The 20,184-nt window shown below is 34.3% G+C and overlaps 1 protein-coding gene across 1 annotated transcript; it reads left to right on the top strand.

The window, feature by feature from the left end:
* Positions 1-6,784: 6,784 nt before the first annotated feature.
* LOC141613858 (uncharacterized) lies at positions 6,785-11,364 on the top strand. Its single transcript, XM_074432600.1, has 4 exons — positions 6,785-6,905; positions 7,092-7,451; positions 10,622-11,027; positions 11,132-11,364. Exons 1-4 carry the CDS (start codon positions 6,785-6,787, stop codon positions 11,295-11,297), a joined length of 1,053 nt encoding a protein of 350 aa, XP_074288701.1. The 3' UTR covers positions 11,298-11,364.
* Positions 11,365-20,184: the final 8,820 nt, after the last annotated feature.

Here is a 20,184-nt window from a genome sequence, read left to right as displayed (position 1 = left end):
AGTATTGGCACGATACGAGATATTTGGTGGAGAGTTGGATGACAATACAAATAAGATAGCATTGGGAATAATGTTGAGGTAATTTTGTGGATGGCTTTGATGTTCGTTATTTGGAATGTTAACCAAAAATAGGAGAAAAACCATGTTATTTTGATATGAGTGTAAGAGATTTGATATACGAGCAGTGGTGGCATTGTGGTGTTATCACTAGTGGTTAAGAGTGATGGTATATTAGAAAGGTAGCGATTCTAAAGAGGTTGATTTGGTAGGGACCTGATTGTTGTGTATGATTGTGAGAGGGTATAAGATGTGGTTAGATGGGGCGGATGCTATTAGTTGAATAGTAAAGGTATGGTTATATTTGGCAGGAAGTGATGGTTGTGCGAATGGGGGAATATGTTATGAGGGGCATATGAGTTAAACTCGGGCGGCAGGTAACCTTTTTCGAGTGGTAACTTACGTGGTCAGGATTGACTAGTTGTTTGTGATTACTGGTCTATGATATGTGTAAATGTTTGTGTGAGGTTCTGACCTCACAAGAAGTGGTATGGTGTGATAATTATAAAGTTGTTTTATGAATGTTCTGTAATATATATGTTGGACACGGTAATTTAATTGAATGATATCCAAAAAGGTAATAATTTGATTGATTTGACATGGCTAGTTATAATTTTATGTGTATTGATAACACATGTGTATTCCGTGAGATGGTAGAGATGATGTTCATGAGATGCTTATCTGTTTATCCATATAATAGGTTGCGTGGTGATTTAATAAGTGGATTTGAGTAAGTTTTTCTTGTCTGAGAAGTTATGCTGAGTCAGTATTTATGGGAATTGTATGCAGTTGTGATGTCTATCGGTGTGGTTGTGGTGCCCTGGGTGGTGATCCGGGCACAGTACATAGTGCTGTGATGCGGGTATTTTCGCACTACGGTGTGGCTGTTGGTGGCGGTGTTGAGATGCCGTCACTGGTTGTGGTGGAGTAGGCGGGATGATTATGATTCGAGTTTCGAAAGTACATACCAGTTATACATAGATTGTTGTTTTGTTTGATGTTGCTCCCTGCGAGTTTCAGTTTGTGCTGATAGACAGTTGTCTTGTTTATTGATGTCTTCTTTACCAGGTTAAGTTGGGAATGAGGTAGAGTATGATATGAAATAGAGTTGTATATGTTTCGTTGTTGTCATGGGATAGTGATATTCTGTTGATGGGACACGGTTGTGAGAGGTTGTTCTGATAATTTTAATCTTGTTTTCGATGATGAGACATCGTTAGACATGGTAATGGAAAATGATTCGTGGAACATGTGTTGTAATGATCTGAAAGCGGCAGGTAGTTCATAATCTTTTGTTGAGACAGTGAGTGTAGGGTGTTGGGGGAATTAGTGTCATGTTAAGTTGTGTATGAGTTTTGCGGTAATGAAAGAAAGAACTTGAGGATCTAGTATGTGTGTACGTAAAGAGTGAGGATCGTGAGTTATGCTTCTGGGAGATAAGTGCCTTACATAGAGAGGTATGTTGTTTGGCAGTAATAATGAAGAGTGGGTATGTTGATTTGTTACGAGTTTATGGTATAGGTTAGGTGCTATGCCGAATGAGTTGAGGAATGGGAAATGTTTATGTATGAGAGCCTTGGATATAAGAATGGTGAGTGTTTGGTTTATAGACGGTTATCTTTGACATGTGGTGGTACAGAGGGTAATGAGATATAGATATGGTTTGGTATTAGTGAGTTACGAGGACGTAACATTTGTCTTAAGAGGAGTAGGATACGATAAAACAGATTTTGATGGTTGTACATATGGTAATATATTCGGAAGTTGAGTCTTGATGTAGAATAAAAGATCGATTCGTGTTGTGGGTGATTTTATTAAAGGTCATGACCGTGCTTGTAGTAGCGTGATGTTTAGGAGTGTGAGAATATTTCACTAGTGTTGACAGTTGGATGATGAGGTTACGAGTGTGAGTAAACTTCGAGGACGAAGTTCCTTTTAAGGGTGGTAGAATGTAACATTCTGTTTGATGTCTATGAGTGTCTTGGTATTGGATTTGATAGTCGATGATATTATGGAGCTAGCAGCATTAGGGAATGGTAGTTGGTTATGTATGGAGTTGGTGTCGTGAGAGATATATATGTGGTAGATACGATATAGTGAGTCATGTTGTGGAAGTAAACATAGTTGGTGGAGTGGGTGTTAAGAGTTCATGTTCTATGTTCGGTCGAGTTCTTGAGTCCTTAGCTAAGTTGTTGTGTTTTGGTCGAGTCAGTATGGTTGTTTTTATGTATGGGTTGAACTTCGGGGACGAAGTTCTTTTAAGGAGGGAAGACTGTAATACTCCGTATTTATGAGTCTTTGGGTACTCTATCGAGTAGGCCTTACTCTGTCGAGTAAGGGTATGTCGCGTTTTAGAAAAGTTTCTGACCTGTTGGGTACTCGATCGAGTAGCTAGGATACTCGATCGAGTAAGGGGGTACTCGATCGAGTACCTCGGGTACTCGATCGAGTAGCCGGTTTTACGGGGAGTTTTCTCGGGTTTTATTAATTATGCGATTAAGATATATAATCTTTCCGTCATCATTCTAAACACTTTTACAAAAACCTAATTTACTGTTTAAGAGAGAAAGCAAGCAAGTTCTTCATCCTAATCGCATAATTAGCAATCCCCGGAGTTTGGAAGGTCAGTTCTCGTTGTTGGTTATACCGTTGAGTTCCTTGCGTTGAGGGTAAGATCTATGTACCCTTTTTATTGTCTTTCCTTTGATTTGGTTAAACCCTAATTTAGAGATTTGGGGGTTTATGAGTAGTATGTGATTTGGTAGCCTTTATATGTTGTATGATAGGAGGAGGGTTCATAGAGGAAGCTTTTTGATTCAGCAGTAGAGACCGTCTGATTGTGTGCTTACCAGGTAGGATTTCCTACTCAGTATTAGTCCCATAATGGGATGATTGTTGATGTGTTGTGGTTGATTGAATAATATAGTAATTGTAATTGTATTGTGACGGTTGTGATTGTGATTGCTGTCTGTGGTTCTCGAGGCGTGTCCTCGGCTGAGTGGGGTCACTTGCGGGAGTGGCTTCACGCCCTAGTTTTGCCTTCTGTGGAACCCGCCACAGAAGGGATGTGCACATTAATGGACAGGGTTATCGCTCACTATGTGGAGCGGGGATTTGGTGGGTACGGCTGCGGTCCCCCATCGCGGTAGGGTCCAAAGGACGATCGGTGATTGAGATGATTGGAATTGGTTGGTTGTGTGTGTGTGACAGTTAAGCTGACTGTTTATCGTATTGTTGATATATGTATTGAATTGTGTGATTAGTACTGACCCCGTTTAAATGTTTTAAAAACTGTGGTGATCCATTCGGGGGTGGTGAGCAGTTATTGAGCAGGTATGATATGACGCGTATAGGATAGCTGGGATGAGTCATCACGTGGCAGTTAAAAGCCTTCCGCTGTGTCAGACGATGTCTAGTAGCTTTGATAGTTTTAGCAAAGAGACCGTCGAGAACCTTGTAATTCCTTTTATTAGTTTTGGTTTTGATCATGTAATCACTTAAACTATAATTACTTTAAAAGTACGTTTCTTTATTGTCTTATGATATTCATTGCCTCGGGCAACCGAGATGGTAATATCTTCATACCTGAGTGGTCCTGGTAAGGCACTTGGAGTATGGGGGTGTTACACGTACTCTGGTTGAATTACCCGGCCGGTGGAGGGCTGCGCAATTCCAGAATTGTGGACGGTATCATCTTGGTAGAATTCGGTTTCGTCAGTCACGAATACCTCTTGTTGTTTCGACATCTTCTTAGCTTTTTGGGTGGGTTTTTGTTTTTGTGTTTTTTTTTGTTTGTTTGGGAATGAATGTGACTAGCTTCTAGTATCTATCCCCACAGATGGCGCCAATTGTTCCGGGTGTAATTCCAGAGCAGTTATTTGGTACCACCCGTGCTTGTAGAATGACGTCTTTGACTGAATCCTCCTTTCGGTCTCCTGAAACAATGAACAAACTGAGGGCTCGGCTTTGGACCGAGCGAACTCACTCCGACGCTCAAGTCAGTAAACTTAGAGAGGCAAGTTGTTGTTACTTGGCGAAGTATATATTGTAGAGAGATAAGGAAGATATTACCAGATGAATAGTGATTCTTAGGTTAAATTGTGGATCTTTTCCTCAATGAGAGTTGAGGAGTATTTATAGACTTTCACCTTTTGTCACGTAGTGGCCAAGTGGCCAAGTGGCTAGCAGGTGGAAAGACTTATCTACCCTCGGCCGAGGGACCCGTGGCAGGCCGGCGGGCCCTGTTGACTCGCCGCCGAGGGGTCTTGGATATGAGTTCGCGGATGTGTGCCCCGGCTGGCTAGTTGTCCTAGCCGAGGGACAAGAGACAGGCCGACAGGCTGCGTCGGTTAGGCTGTCTAAGCCGTTGACTTGCTGTGGATATCTTTGACCTTGCTCAATGTGTTGACTTGGTAAGCGGGTGCAGAATATACCCCATCACTAGCCTTTGACCATGGCAATAAAATACGGGGTATTACAGTCTTCCCCCCTTAAAATGAAGTTCGCCCCACTCTCTCCTTTCCTCAAGTCTCATCACTTATTCTCATGCACTCTCTCTCTCGTCTCATATGCCTGTCTACCGTATACGTTCCTTTATAAACATCACACTCATCCCAAGGTTCTTTGTTCCACTCTCATTACTTTCTCATATTCCTTACTTTTCTTCCTTAATTTTCCGAATTATTACATCCACTCCCCATAAAAGAGAACTTCGTCCCGAAGTTAAACTATTAAACCTCATAATGTGCTCTCATAAGTTCATTTCCAAATTCCACAAATGACTATGATCGAGGTTCAATACTCTCTCTCACTCATTGCAAATCCGTAATCAAATCTCATATAGCTATAATTCTATTGATATAATCCTCCATCTACAAGCCTCCCAAAGGTCAAGTGTCAGGTCAAACCCACGGTTCCAATTTTTAATCCCATAAGCCACTCCCAATTCATGTTGGTTATATATACATATCTATCACGGGGTGTAATTCGATTATTATTACGTATCTATATCACATCAAATCTCATACATTAACATGTATGCACATCAATCACGAATATGCGGACTTCATGAAACAATCAAGTAATGCAAATTTCTTGTTATGTGACTCAACAAGGATCAATACTCCCATTTCCGAACATCATGCCATGCATATACCGCGTCAAATCCACCACATGATCACACATGCGTTTCCATATTTGCCCTCACCCATCTTCAACACTTAATTTGAATATTTTCTCTTACTTTTACACAACTAAATAGGATCACTTTGATTAACATACATCAAACAAGGTTATCATATCATTTTTTGCCATCAATCCATTCATGTCGAATCAACAATTTCCATTTACTTGCAACATGCCACACCATGTAATCAAACATAAACAATTCACAAAATATCACCCATGCATGGTCAACATGCTCATCCAAATACAAGTCAACTAATATAAACCGTGAAATAAGGGTATACACTCAATATTCGGTCAAATAGCAACAAAACCAGGGTTAAGAAAAACCACTTGGTCGAGTGTAGGAGGCCACTCAGTCGAGTGCATGGTGCACGCGGTCGAGTGTCACCTGGGTAGAGGGTTTTCGTTCTTAAACACGGTTACAAATTTCCCTATCTCATTACACATATGGTAACAGACTCCGATGGTGACTAATACACCATCAAATGACCAAATTAAAACAAATTCACGGCTTAATATCTATCATTATTACACAATTATTATAAAATATCTGGGACATGTTACCGACACGACATACTATTTCATGGACACAACCTAAGAACTCGTTATTCTCAAGGAATATTAACAACATCATCACCCAAATTGACACTTGATACATGAGGGACATAGATATATGTTTGAAACGCAAGTTTGAGTCACTCTTGACATTTTAGATTCGTTGACCTGATTTCAAAGCTAAATATCTTAAAAAATATGGCTAATTTTAGTATGATGATGGTTTAAAATGAAAGTACATGATGTTAGCTTTCCAACAAGTGGTCACACGCCTTATTTAGATAAGTAACGAAGGAGATATGATCATTTTAAGTTGAGCTATCCAGATTACACGCGAATAAAAAAAGATGAGGACAATCAACATGTTTGAAAGATGGAAGCTCGGATGGAATTGATATCAAGATTAGTTCCTAAATCGAGTCTTATAATTAGTTTCCTAATTCGAGTCAGTTTGTTATTTTTTTCCTAATAAGTATAGGAGAGTTTCCAAATAAATTTAGGAAAGTCTGTTACTTTCCTAATCCTAGTTAAGGTAGTTGTTATATTAATTCCTATTTAGTTTAAGGTAATGTTAGTAGTATAAATAGAGAGCTTGTATGTCAATATTATTAAAAATCAATGAGAGAGTTTAATTCAAGTTTTATACTTGTGTGTTTTATAGCTTGCGAGTTATAAGATTGTTATTTCATTCTTGTGAGGGTGAGATAGTTACTATTCTTCCTTGCGAGGTTGAGTATTAGTTGTGTGTTGTTTCGAATTTCTTGCGAGGAAGGAGAACAATTCACTTCATATCCTTTATTTTTTGTGCATATTTCATACAAAAAATCAAACAAAAACACAACTTATTCCACTGCAATTTTATTAAACTAAAACTACCACAAAAATTGTACTTATTTTTACATCAAAGTGGTTACCAGAGCCAGGATCTTAATTATCTTAAATCCAAGACGGTCCTAGGGTTTTATCGTTTGTTACCAGCGCTGCCATGTCTCGAAGAAAGCTCAAACAATTTTTGAAGGAGTTGGAGGAATTTGAGAAAGAATTTTTTTCGAAGGAAATGGAAAAGACAATTGATCATATTTCATCCAATTTAGAAAACTTGGAAGGTTTACGTTTTTGATCTTGTGAAAGAGAGAAAGAAGAGGAAAATATAGAGGCTTTCAATGTTGATCATGAAGAAAAAGAGAAAGTAGAAGATGTGGTTGAAGATGAACTATTTTCTTTCAATGAGGAATGTCATATAGAAGATACATAATTATTTGATCCTAACCAACCGGCTATTTTTGATGAAGAATTTGAAGAAATTTATGATGAAACTCATGTGGAAGAAAGTGATGATACAAGTTATGAGAATGCAAGTCATGGAGATCTTAATCTTATACCAATCATTGGTGAGGAATTAGTATATGATTTTTTGGATTCTGAAGTTAAAGAACCATATAAATCACCACTTGATAGATCCATTGATATGGTGCTAGACGGTGGAGATAATCAATACTATTTCTTCTTGAACTTAATTCATGTGGATACATTGGATGGTCTTGTTATTTCAAGCAAGCATTGTTTTGCTTCTTCTAAACTTGTGCAAGGAGGGAGGTGGGGTGGAAAGAACAAGAAAAGATGGCACAAGATGATCATTGATTACCATGTAGGTTATCACTACTTTGACAAAACAATTAAAACGGAAAATCTTCGAAAATAAATTGAAGATGACGAACTAAAGGAGCGATCAAAGATGTGCAAAAATAAGTCCGTGCTCTCTTTAGGTGTTCTTACATACAAATTTTCCAGATTTGTATTTGATCCTGGTGGGCATAAAGACGGATTTTATACTTCATAATGTTGAAGATTCGAGGTCGAATCTTTTTGAAGAAGGGGAGAATGATACAGGAGGGACATAGATATATGTTTGAAACGCAAGTTTGAGTCACTCTTGACATTTCAGATTCGTTAACCTGATTTAAAAGCTAAATATCTTCAAAAATATGGCTAATTTTGGTATGATTTTGGTTTAAACTGAAAGTACATGATGTTAGCTTTCCAACAAGTGGTCACACGCCTTATTTGAATAAGTAACGAAGGAGATATGATCATTTTAAGTTGAGCTGTCCAGATTACACGCGAATAAAAAATGATGCGAACATTCAACATGTTTGCAAGATGGAAGCTCGGATGGAATTGATATCAAGATTAGTTTCCTAAATCGACTCTTATAATTAGTTTCCTAATTCGAGTCAGTTTGTTATTTTTTTCCTAATAAGTATAGGAGAGTTTCCTAATAAATTTAGGAAAGTCTGTTACTTTCCTAATCCTAGTTAAGATAGTTGTTATATTAATTCCTATTTAGTTTAAGGTAATGTTAGTAGTATAAATAGAGAGCTTGTATGTCAATTTTATTAAAAATTAATGAGAGAGTTTAATTCAAGTTTTATACTTGTGTGTTTTATAGCTTGCGAGTTATAAGATTGTTATTTAATTCTTGCGAGGGTGAGATAGTTACCATTCTTCCTTGCGAGATTGAGTATTAGTTGTGTGTTGTTTCGAATTTCTTGCAAGGAAGGAGAGCAATTCACTTCATATCCTTTATTTTTTGTGCATATTTCATACAAAAAATCAAACAAAAACACAAGTTATTCCGCTGCAATTTTATTAAACTAAAACTATCACAAAAATTGTACTAATTTTACATCAACACTACAAGAAGATCACGATGTATACCACAGACGCTTTCCCTGACCATTGGGAGGGAACTTTACAACATCTATACTACCACTAATAAGGTCAAGGTCCCACATAACCCTTTTCACACTTATATACACTTACTCAAATTAAACGGTCATACGATTGACCCACATACATCACATATCGCACTCTAAAATTCATAACCATGTAGACCAATTTGGTAGTGTTACATCTATCACTCTATCTCATATGATGACATCCCCGAATAACCGACTCTTAATGGACACCCTTGTCTTTTATTTCACAAACTAATACTCCCCGAAAAATCGACGTCGGTATAATAATATAACCATCCATTACCATGTCACACATGTACAATAACTTTCTAGTAATTTCACCATTTATTTGTTACTACAACTTTTACTAGACATCTCTCACCGTCCAATCTCATTAATCGCCTCATTCTACCCCTAGATACCTAAATTGCTTTATCAATATTCCACAGTTCAAATCTCATTTATTTATCAACCAAAATTTCCAAGTCATGTCCAACAACAATATCCCTCAATATGCAACCCAAACCTCACTCATTATCCATAAGTGCAATCACTCAACAAACGTTCGAACTAGATCACACGTCACTCATTATCCACAGTTACCTCGCACAATCCTCTTACTCAATTCAAGACATCTTACGCAAGTTAAAGTCACTTTCTTGTATTCCCAAGTTCCAAATATGAATTATACACAAGTCACACCCCAACTTTTCTTTTTAATCCACTAAACACACCAATAACTTTGGATCACTCCTTTAATCACTTCTTTAATCGTATAATATCATTCCTTAGCATGAAAGGTTCCTTCCTCAAAAGCCAACAACCACATCACATTCTCATATCTCTCAGTTTTATACTCTACATTGCTAATATATACTCATAAACAACTCATTTCCATTCACTATTTCCTTACTCACAATATTTACACCACTATTTAACCAAACCCAATTTAATCTCTAGCACATTATTCAAGGTTTCAACCAATAGTATCCTCATTCATCCCATGACCTACTACTCATGATATTATACATGTACCTCTCTACTCGGCTCGAATCCACATCAATTAATCAAATTTACCTCAATCCCAATAAAACACGTGTTTCTCAATCATAACCTTCAAGGTGTAACACTCACTCATCACACATTATTAGCATTTGCCCAACTACCCTCATCAAAACTACCACTCAACAAATTATCTACACATCTTTACTCATCGAAACTATACGACCCAAAAGGTAGACAAAGGATTGATCCATATATAAGCAAAAGAACACATTATTAACAAATATTGCAACACTATGAAACAAGGAAACCATGTTTTAAATAAGAAGATTTAAAAATTTAAGCATATATATGTGTATATATATATATATATATATATATATATATATATATATATATATATATATATATATATATATATATACATATATATATATATATAAAGGCGGGATCTCGTGAGTTTGGTTCTTACGGTGAGTTGTGAGTTTGGAAAATCTCAGCCACTAGATCAAAAGAAACCAAGGGCTGAGATTGAATCTAAAATTAATAGAAACACGAAATTGACGACATAACAAAGCCGGTATTGAGGTTCTTCTGATTTTGCTCTCATTTTGACCATATATTTCTTTAAATTCAATGACACGTATACATTTCTACAGTTTATCACATATTTTATGTGATTCATTGAAATCGAAAACTACTAATATTGTTTCCTATAATCACTGCTCATGGGAATTAGCTTTTGCAGATAACTAGGGATATAGATCCGCTTGATCAGAGTTGGGGAGAGGCGGACCCTCAGCATTACTGTGTCGATTGAATTTTTTTCTTTTAGTTTTCATCAGCGAAACATCTTGGAGGCCCGTAATTATAGGCTCCGAATTAATCGTGAGCTCGGATAGTACATCTTCATAAATCCGAACGAATTCCTCGGTAGTAATCGCAACATCGTGGATCTCAGCTAATTCGACCACCGATGGTGACGGTAATGTCGATCTCAGTTCAAGAAGCGGATGACCAACATTACCTAATCGCAATCGCTATGATTAAGCAGATTAATCGCAATCGTTATGATTAAGCAGATTATTGGGCGTTAGGGATTGTTTTCGTTGCGGTCGTTAATGATTTGTTAGGCAGGTATAGTTCTTTTACCAGGAGTGTTTGGAACGGGTCGAATTTGGGGATTAAGAGGTTATCTGGGTTTATTTTGATGAGATGGGCGGTCAGGGATGCAGTCACGCAGGTTTTAGAGTTGTGGTATTTCGGCGAAATTCGTGATCAGTACTCGTTTTTTAAGCTCTTTTTGAGGTTGAAGTTAATGCCTTTTTCTGTGGCGTCCCCTTGGGTTCCTGGCTATGATAAGGAGATTTCCGGGTTTTTGTTTGCGTGGTTTTTGATTGATTCACTTGTTTCTTTTGTTCTTGCGGTGAATTCGTGGGTTACGATTGTGAGCACGAGGCGGGATGGGAGGGAAATTATTAAAGAAGGGTGGCTGGGTGGTACTTGCTGGCAATAATGATTCACGTGTCTATACAGTTGAAGTGTTTGGAGTTGATATTTTGTGGGGAGTTTATGAGGTCCGTTCTGGCAAGAGTATTTGGTGATTCGATTGCATTTATATTGCAGGCATTGATCGAAGTCTATTTTATGGTGTCTTGGTTGATAAATTACTTGGCTGCAAGGTGTAAAGATGCTAGTTTGAGTGGAAGAGAGTTCGGCAGGACAGAGTTGGAGGGCGTAATTGAGGGGCTTAGATGACATGAAGTTGTAGTCAGGTAAAAAGTCACCTGCTTAACTTCGGTTTATGTTTGCAGGCACTGATTTTTACAGGAGATCGTTGTGTCAAGTGTGATCTTATTGCCACAGATGTGCTTCAAGTTGTAAAAAAAATGAAAGGGACACCGGAATAAAATCACAATAACACCAGAATAACAGCACAATAACATTGCGGTTAATAAAAAAAAAGAGAAAAAAAAATCAATGTTGTAAAAAAAATCAAAGGGACACCGGAATAACATCACAATAACACCAGAATAACAATACCACCAGAATAACAGCACAATAACATTGCGGTAAAAAAAAGAGAGAAAAAAAAATCAATGTAATAAAAAAATCAAAGGGACACCGGAATAACATCACAATAACACCAGAATAACAATACCACCATAACAGCACAATAACACTGCGGTAAAAAAAAGAGTAAAAAAAATCAATGTAGTAAAAAAATCAAAGGGACACCGGAATAACATCACAATAACACCAAAATAACAATATCACCAGAATAACAGTACAATAACATGCTGTAAAAAAAAGTGTAAAAAAGTCTAAAGTAGTAAAAAAAAAAATCAAAGTTACACCGGAATAACATCACAATAACAATACCACCGGAATAACAGCACAATAACATGCAGTAAAAAAAAGTAAAAAAATCAAAGTAGTAAAAAAAATCGAAGTGGTAAAAAAATCACAGTGACACCGTAATAACATCACAATAACAGCAGAATAACAGTAGAATAACAGCACAATAACACGTGGTAAAAAAAGGAAAAAAAATCAAAGTCGTAAAAAAAATTAAAGTAACACCAGAATAACATCACAATAACAGCGGAATAACAATAACAGCACAATAACATGTGGTAAAAAAAAAGAGAAAAAAAAAATCAAAGTCGTAAAAAAAAAGCACAATAACAGCATAATAACACAGGGTAAAAAAAATAAGAGTAAAAAAAAGTTCAAGTAAAAAAAAATCCGGTACAAAAAGAAAAAAAAAAGTAACATAATGAGAAAATTAAAGAAAAACATAAGAGAAAAAAAAATCAAAGTGGTAAAAAAAAAGCACAATAACAACATAATAACACGAGGTAAAAAAAAAGAGAAAAAAAATTAAAGTAACATTAGAAAAAAGAGAAAATAAGTAAAAAAAATTAAAGTAAAAAAAAGGTAACATTAGAAAAAAGAGAAAATAAGTAAATGACAGTGGTTTTATATGACATGTAAGATTAGATCTTGACCATTCATCTCTAATATAATCTAGTGGTTGAGATTTCAAAGCCAAAACTCACAACTCACCATAAGAAACCAAACTCACAAGAACATATATATATATATATATATATATATATATATATATATATATATATATATATATATATATATATATATATATATAGAGAGAGAGAGAGAGAGAGAGAGAGGGGGGGGGGGGGAGAGATCAAGTGAGTCCTTAAATATGTATTGAGTCCATAAGTTCTATTATGAGCCATTGGATAGAGGGAGATGGAGGGATGAGATGAAACCCACCCAAAGTCATTAAAATGCTAATTAACACACATTACTAATCCACCCTAATTAATCACTAATTTACTATATATTTGTTTTCCACCCACCCATTTCTCTCTCATCTCACACATTTCACTCATCTCCTCTCTCAAATTCCCAAAAAAAACCCAAATAAATCAAAAACCCAAAAAACTCAAATAAATAAAAAAACCGAAAAAATCCAAATAAATAAAAAAACCAAAACCCCAAATAAATCAAAAACTTCTCTTCTTCATACACACCACCCCATCCGACACCACCCAACCACCGTCCCACCACCACGATCTCGTTTCAGAATAAGTTAACGTCTTTTTTTTTTTTTTTTGTCTATCGTTTTTCTTTTCTTTTTTCTTTTTTTTTCCGCTTTTGTGTTAAATTTGTTTTTTTGAGTTGTTTTTTTCTTTCTATTTGTTAGTATTAATATTAGACATATTAAAGTTATTATAATGCATATTTTGACATTTTAAATATCGTCTTGTTTTTTAGTTTTTTAAATATTGTCTTGTTTTTTGTTTTTTCAAATATAAATTTTTCAGTTTTAGTATTTAAATTTCAATGTATATTTATTTATTTTCTCAAATTTCAATGTTTTATAAATTATTTAAAATCTCGTCTTGTTAAATTTCGTGTTGTTATATAAAATATTCAGATTTAGTATTACACTTTAATATGTATAACTTCACCGACGTTATGTATAACTTCAATCCACATTATGTATAACTTCACTGACATTATGTATAACTTCAATCCACATTATGTATAACTTCACTGACATTATGTATAACTTCAATCCACATTATGTGCAACTTCAATGTCATTGTGTGCAACTTCAGTGAGCATTAGTGACATTATGTGCAACTTCAATCTCATCTTGTTATTTTGTTGGTTTCAAATGTGAATTTATATTTGAGCTAAATAAAGTTATACAATTTTGGACTAAAGTTACACGATTTTGGACAAAAGTTACACAATTTTGGACTAAAAAAAATGGACTAAAGTTACACTATTATGGACTAAAGTTACACGCACAAAATAGGAGTTACATCAACTCAAAATAATAAATAAAGTTACACACACACAAAAAGGACTAAAGTTAAACTATTATACACCAAAGTTATAATAATAAGGACTAAAGTTACACTCTTAAAGTACTAGAGTTACATGATTTTGAATACATAAATTGTATTTGAATAATTTTAAGTCAATATTGTATAACTTTAGTCCATATTTGTATAACTTTAGTCCAAATTTTTATAACTTTTGTAATTTACAGGTAAAACATTATTTCTTGAGAGTGATTTTTATTAAATTTTAAGGCAAGTTTATATAAATTGTCGTACTGTAACTTTATCTTTTTTTGTATAACTTTAGTACAAAATTATGTAACTTTAATCATAAATAGTGTAACTTTAGTCATTTTTGTATAACTTTAGTCCAAAATTGTGTAACATTAGTCCAAAATTGTATAACTTTAGTCCATTGTATAACTATAGTTTATAACTTTAATCCATAATGATATAACTTTTGTCCTAAATATTGTAACTTTAATGTTTAAAGGGTATAACTTTAGTCGTAAATAGTGCAATTTTAGTCATAATAGTGTAACTTTAGTCCTTTTTGTAGAACTTTAGTCCAAAACTATGTAACTTTAGTCCAAATTTAAATTCAGATTTGAAACCAACACAATAACAAGACAAGATTGAAGTTGCACATATATCCATTGAAGTTACACATAATACCACTAAAATTGCGCATAATGAGCATTGAAGTTGCACATAATACCACTTAAATTACGCATAATGAGCATTGAAGTTCTACAATTTCATTTTGCACATAATGTGTAATAAACCAAATGTAAAATAATTTAACAAAAAAAATGATGGCAAAGAATAAAGAAGATATGAAAAAAATAAAACAAAAATTCAGCCAACACCCAATTCTAAAATTTTAAAAACCGTAAATTTAACAAAAATCGTAAAACTAACCAAAAAAAATTAAAATAGATCTATAACTTTTGTATTTTATGAGTATAAATTTAGTACTAAGTAGTGCAACTTCAATATTTAAAAAATTAACAATGATTTGAAATTTTTTAAAAATTAACAACAATTTGAAAAATAACAAAGATCAAAATTAAAAATTTGAAATTAAAAACAACAAAGATCAAAACTAAAACAGAAATAAAAAAACAACACCACCATCCAAATAAAAAAATTTAGAAAGATGGCAAAGAATAAAGAAGACAAAAAAAAAACACTCAAAAAAAATCAGAAAGATGGCAAAGAATAAAGATGGCAAGGAATAAAAAAAAATCAGAAAGATGGCAAAAAATCAGAAAATCTGACAAAAACACTCAAAAAAAAAATTAACCAAAAACAAAACAAGAACCGAAAACCTGCTCTGTAAAAAACAACAACGAAATAGAAATCGGAACTGCAACAACTAACAACAACAATAACCACTTTAATTTTTCAGATCTAAAAAATATAAAGAGAAAGGAGAACGACAATGGTGGCAAGGTGGAGAGCAGTGGTGGCAAGGTGGAGAGCAGCCGTCGTCGGTAGTGCAAGGCAGTGGTGGTGGCGGGAGTTGTGGTGCGCGCGTGAGTTGGGATAGCGGTTGAGGTGGTGGAGAAAGGAGGGAGGACGGCTGGTGGAGGTTGTGGGTGATGTCGGCATGAGGGGGTTGTGGCGTGTGGTAGTGTAGTCGGTCGTGTTGGGGCGAGTTGGGTTGTTGGTCGGGTGGTGTAGTCGGGTTTGTGGTTGTCGTTGTGGTTGTCGTTGTGCGGTTCTATCTGGACGAGGACGGCTGGTGAAGGTTGTGGCTGGTGGTGGACGTAGGTGGTGGCCTGGTGGTCACCGAGAAGGAGAGGGAGAGGGAGAGGTTTTGTGTTCATTTTTTGGTTTTTGTTTTTATTTGGTTTTTTTTTCTTTTGAGAGAATGAGAGGAAAACGAGAGAGAAAGAGGGGATGAGAGAAGTGTGAGAGAATGAATAATGAGTGAGTGAGTAGGGAGATTAGAATGAGGAAGGAGTTATACAGATTAGGAGGAGTTATACAGGATTAGTGAGGGAGATTAGGGAGGGAGATTTATGGCCCTTCATTGAGATGTAATCTCATCCTTCCATTCCCTTCATCCAAGAGCCCTTATAAGGACTTAGGGACTCAATATATATGATGGACTTACGAGAACCCTTCTATATATATATATATATATATATATATATATATATATATATATATATATATATATATATATATATATATATATATATAGTGTAAAGTTCAAATGAGTCCCTTCATATGCTTTGAGTCCATGAGTCCTTTCTACAACCCTTGGATCATGCATGGTGGAAGGTTGAGATTGAAAGCAAGAAACACACTGAACACTAATTAATTCACTTCTCTCTCTAGCTTTAGTAATACATTCACTAATTCATTATCATACACAATTAACACCACCTTTTATCTTATACTTCAAAGTTTATGAAAATTTTGTTAACACTTTTCCTGTTTCGGTTTTTTTCGTTTTTTTTCGAGACAAGTTTTCGACATTTTAGGATTTTGCGAGTGTAATTCTAACAGCAAAAAGTGTAATTTTAAGGAATGTTTACGAGAATTTTACGTTTTACAAGTTTAACTTCAGTCTTTTTCGAGTGATTTTAACGAATAATATTTTGAATTTTTGTAATTTTATCACAAGTTATTGTAATTTAGCATTTTACGAGTGTTATTATAACGACAAAAAGTGTTATTTTAGTCCAGGTAAGAGTAATTTCATCCCAATGAGATTGTTATTTTAGTCAAGGAGAATGTAATTTTACTCCAGAAAAGTGTAATTTTTTTTCCAGAAAAGTATAATTTCAGTCCACTGAGAATGTAATTTTAGTACATTGAAAGTGTAACATTAGTCCAATGAGAATATGAGAATATGACCAGGTCCATTGAGAGTGTAACATTAGTCCAATAGAAGTAAGTGTAATTCTAGCAGAAAAAGTGTAATTTTAGCCGAAAAAGGAGTTATTCTAGCAGAAAAAAGTATAATTTTAACAGAAAAAAATGTAATTTTAATGGAGAAAAGTGTAATTTTAACAGAAAAAAGTGTAATTCTAACAACAACAAAAAGTGTAATTTTAACAGGAAAAAGTGTAATTATAATGGAGAAAAGTGTAATTTTAACAGAAAAAGGTGTAATTTTAACAAAAAAAAGTGTAATTTTAATAGAAAAAAGTGTAATTTTAATAAAAAAAGTGTAACTTTAATAATAGAGAAAAATGTAACTTTAATAGAAAGAGTGTAACTTTAATAAAAAAAAGTGTAATTTTAATGGAAAAAAGTGTAATTTTAATAGAAAAAAGTGTAATTTTAATAAAGAAAAGTGTAACTTTAATAATAGAGAAAAATGTAACTTTAATAGAAAAAGTGTAATTTTAATAAAAAAAAGTGTAATTTTAATGGAAAAAGTGTAATACCTTAAAAATAAGACTATATTTTAAATATATCTAAGATTAAAATCAACAAATAATCTTAGATCTATTTAGTAGATCTAAAACTAAAATAAAAATATCTCACAAAATAAAAATAAGAACTAAGAAAAAAAATATAAAGAAAATATTTCATATTTAGTATATTTAATATTAAAATCAAAATATAATTTATAATAACACCACTAAAACTGAAAAACAAAAAAAAAAATACAAAAAAAAATGAAACGAGATCTGAAAAAAGGAGTTCACCCACAACACCCGTACCACCACCGACATCCAACAACAACACCAACATTACCGACAAAAAAAAATATAAACAAGATCTAAAAAATTTCAAAAATAAAAATCTAGTTCATAATAATAATAAAAAAAACAAAATCAGAACAGAAAAAAAAAAACCAGATCTGGAGCGGAGGCGGCACGACAATCAGTTGCACACCATGCACAACAACCGCCCCATAACTACCAAAAAACACCCCAAATCTGAGAATTAAAAAAGCAAAAAAAAAAAACGCAACAACCAGATCTGGTAAGGAAGAAAGGGGAAAAAAAAAGAGAGCAGGAGGAGCGTGAGTGGTGGCGGTGTTTGCGGAGGTTGGCGTGCGGAGTTTGGCGAGCGGAGGTTGGCGTGCGGAGTGGCTGTGGGGTGTAGTCAGTGGAGTGGGGTGGTGGGGTGAGGTGGTCGTGGTCGTGGGGTGTTCGTGGGGTGGTCGTGATCGAGTGAGGGTGGTTGTGGGGGTGGCGGTGGGTGGTGCCGGTGGGAAAAGTTGGTGAGGAAGAGGGGGGGGGGGGGGTTATTTTTAGGTTTTGAAATTGTTTGGTTTTTTTGAGAGGAGAGGTTTTTGAGAGATAAAAAATGAGTGAAATTATGAGAGATGAGAGAGAAGTGGTGTTTGGAAAAGTATATATATTAAATTAGTAGTTAATTTGGAAGAGTTAGTGATTAATTAGTATAGGTAGTGAGTGAGTGGTATATTAGCTTATTAATGACCATTTTGGGTGTTTAATCTCGACCCTTCATCTTCATTATCCAAAGGCTCATAATGAGACTTATGGACTCACATGTAAGAGGAGGACTTACATGATCCTAATACTATATATAATATATATATATATATATATATATATATATATATATATATATATATATATATATATATAAATATAAATATATGGCAAAATTTTAAGGTAAGATTCTGAAATTAAGGCAATGCATAACATTATTAACAAAATTGAAGTCTTATTACCCAATTAAATCAAGAAGGCTTTAAAAAAAAATTTAAAATTTTAACACCATACCTAACATCATTTAAACAACATTTGGATCAACAAAATACTACATCAACAAGGACTAAGTACTAAGAAACAATTAGATCATGTTTGAGTGCCAAAATCAAAATAATTTATTTGGAGACGAATTTTCAAAAGATTTTGGACAACATTTTAAGGTGAAATTTCAATTCAAGATGGTACATGTCATTACCAACAAAGAAAATTAAAACTTAAGCGTGAGAAGATTCTTGAGCCTCATCAGTCAACTAGACTAAGATTTCAAACACGAAAATCAAAACTTCCGCATGAATATTAAGGTTTCAAAATTTTCGGGATGGAATTTTCAAGACGAGATTTCAAACATATGACAATAATTAGCAATAACAATCAACTTTAGTCCTTGTTAAACAATTAACCAAGCAACAAACACAAATTAAATTATTGACTCGAGAATACATATTTTCGGATGCATAAAACTTTCGGGCAAAATTCAAAATAAAATTTTACACTTGACACCATAAATGGTATAAAAAGGTGATTAATATCATGAATCAAACAAATTATGCGATTAATTGACAAAATTTGGAGGAATCGCGTGGATTTAAATGAAATCAAGTTGGAACAAATTAAGAGTGATGAGAAAACCATTTACATTGTTAATTAGTAAGAATTAAGAGGATAAAATGGAGTAGAAAACATAAGTCCAAGCAACAATCATCCACAATGGAGTTTTAGAAAAAGATTTAAAGATATTTTGGTATTTGTTTTATTATGAGAAACGATGAAGAAATGCAAGAAGTAAGGTAGTAATGCAAATCTTGCGAATTTCACAACACAGAAAGTGGCATTCGGTCGAGTGCTGAGTCCGCTCGGTCGAGTGCCCTCTCCGCTCGGTTGAGTGACTCACTTCCAGAAATTTTCAAGTTTATGCAATTTGGTCCACTCGGTCGAGTGGTAGGGTTCACTCTGTAGAGTGACTGGTACTCGGTCGAGTACTAGCTCGCACTCGGTTGGGTGCCTCTCTATGGTTTTCAATTTTCGACAAAGAGATACTTTTCATATAGTAGCAACTATTTTACTAACAACCATTATTAATCACACTCTAACTATAGCATTAATAAAATTAAAACATATATACGATATTGAAATGCTAAAGGACGAGTTTAAGACTCCTCACACACTAACACGTAACAAGAATTATCAAAACATGGCATACGTATCATTACTTTCATCCAACTCCTACATGTTATCACATATCATACGTACAATTATATCATGCAAGAATACTATCAACAATTCAAATTAGGGCTTCAAAACTCATCATATTCAAACACGCAACACTCATACAATTAATTGCATTTCTATGAAACAATCTTCTACTCGCATCACATATATCTCACTTAAGTGGATTCCAATTCCATTATTTCAACTATCACATGGTATCATTTACCACACACAACCTCTATATCATGCAAGAAATTTAGAAAAATTATAACACACATGTAATCACGCACCATTTAACTTCATATTTCCCGACTCATAACCACCTACGTAGTGACCAACCGAAAC

The sequence above is a fragment of the Silene latifolia genome, chromosome 11, assembly GCF_048544455.1.
Source record: "Silene latifolia isolate original U9 population chromosome 11, ASM4854445v1, whole genome shotgun sequence".
NCBI classification, from domain to species: Eukaryota; Viridiplantae; Streptophyta; class Magnoliopsida; order Caryophyllales; family Caryophyllaceae; genus Silene; species Silene latifolia.
The sequence above is the reverse complement of the archived record's forward strand: the minus strand, read 5'-3'. Positions and strand labels throughout refer to the sequence as shown.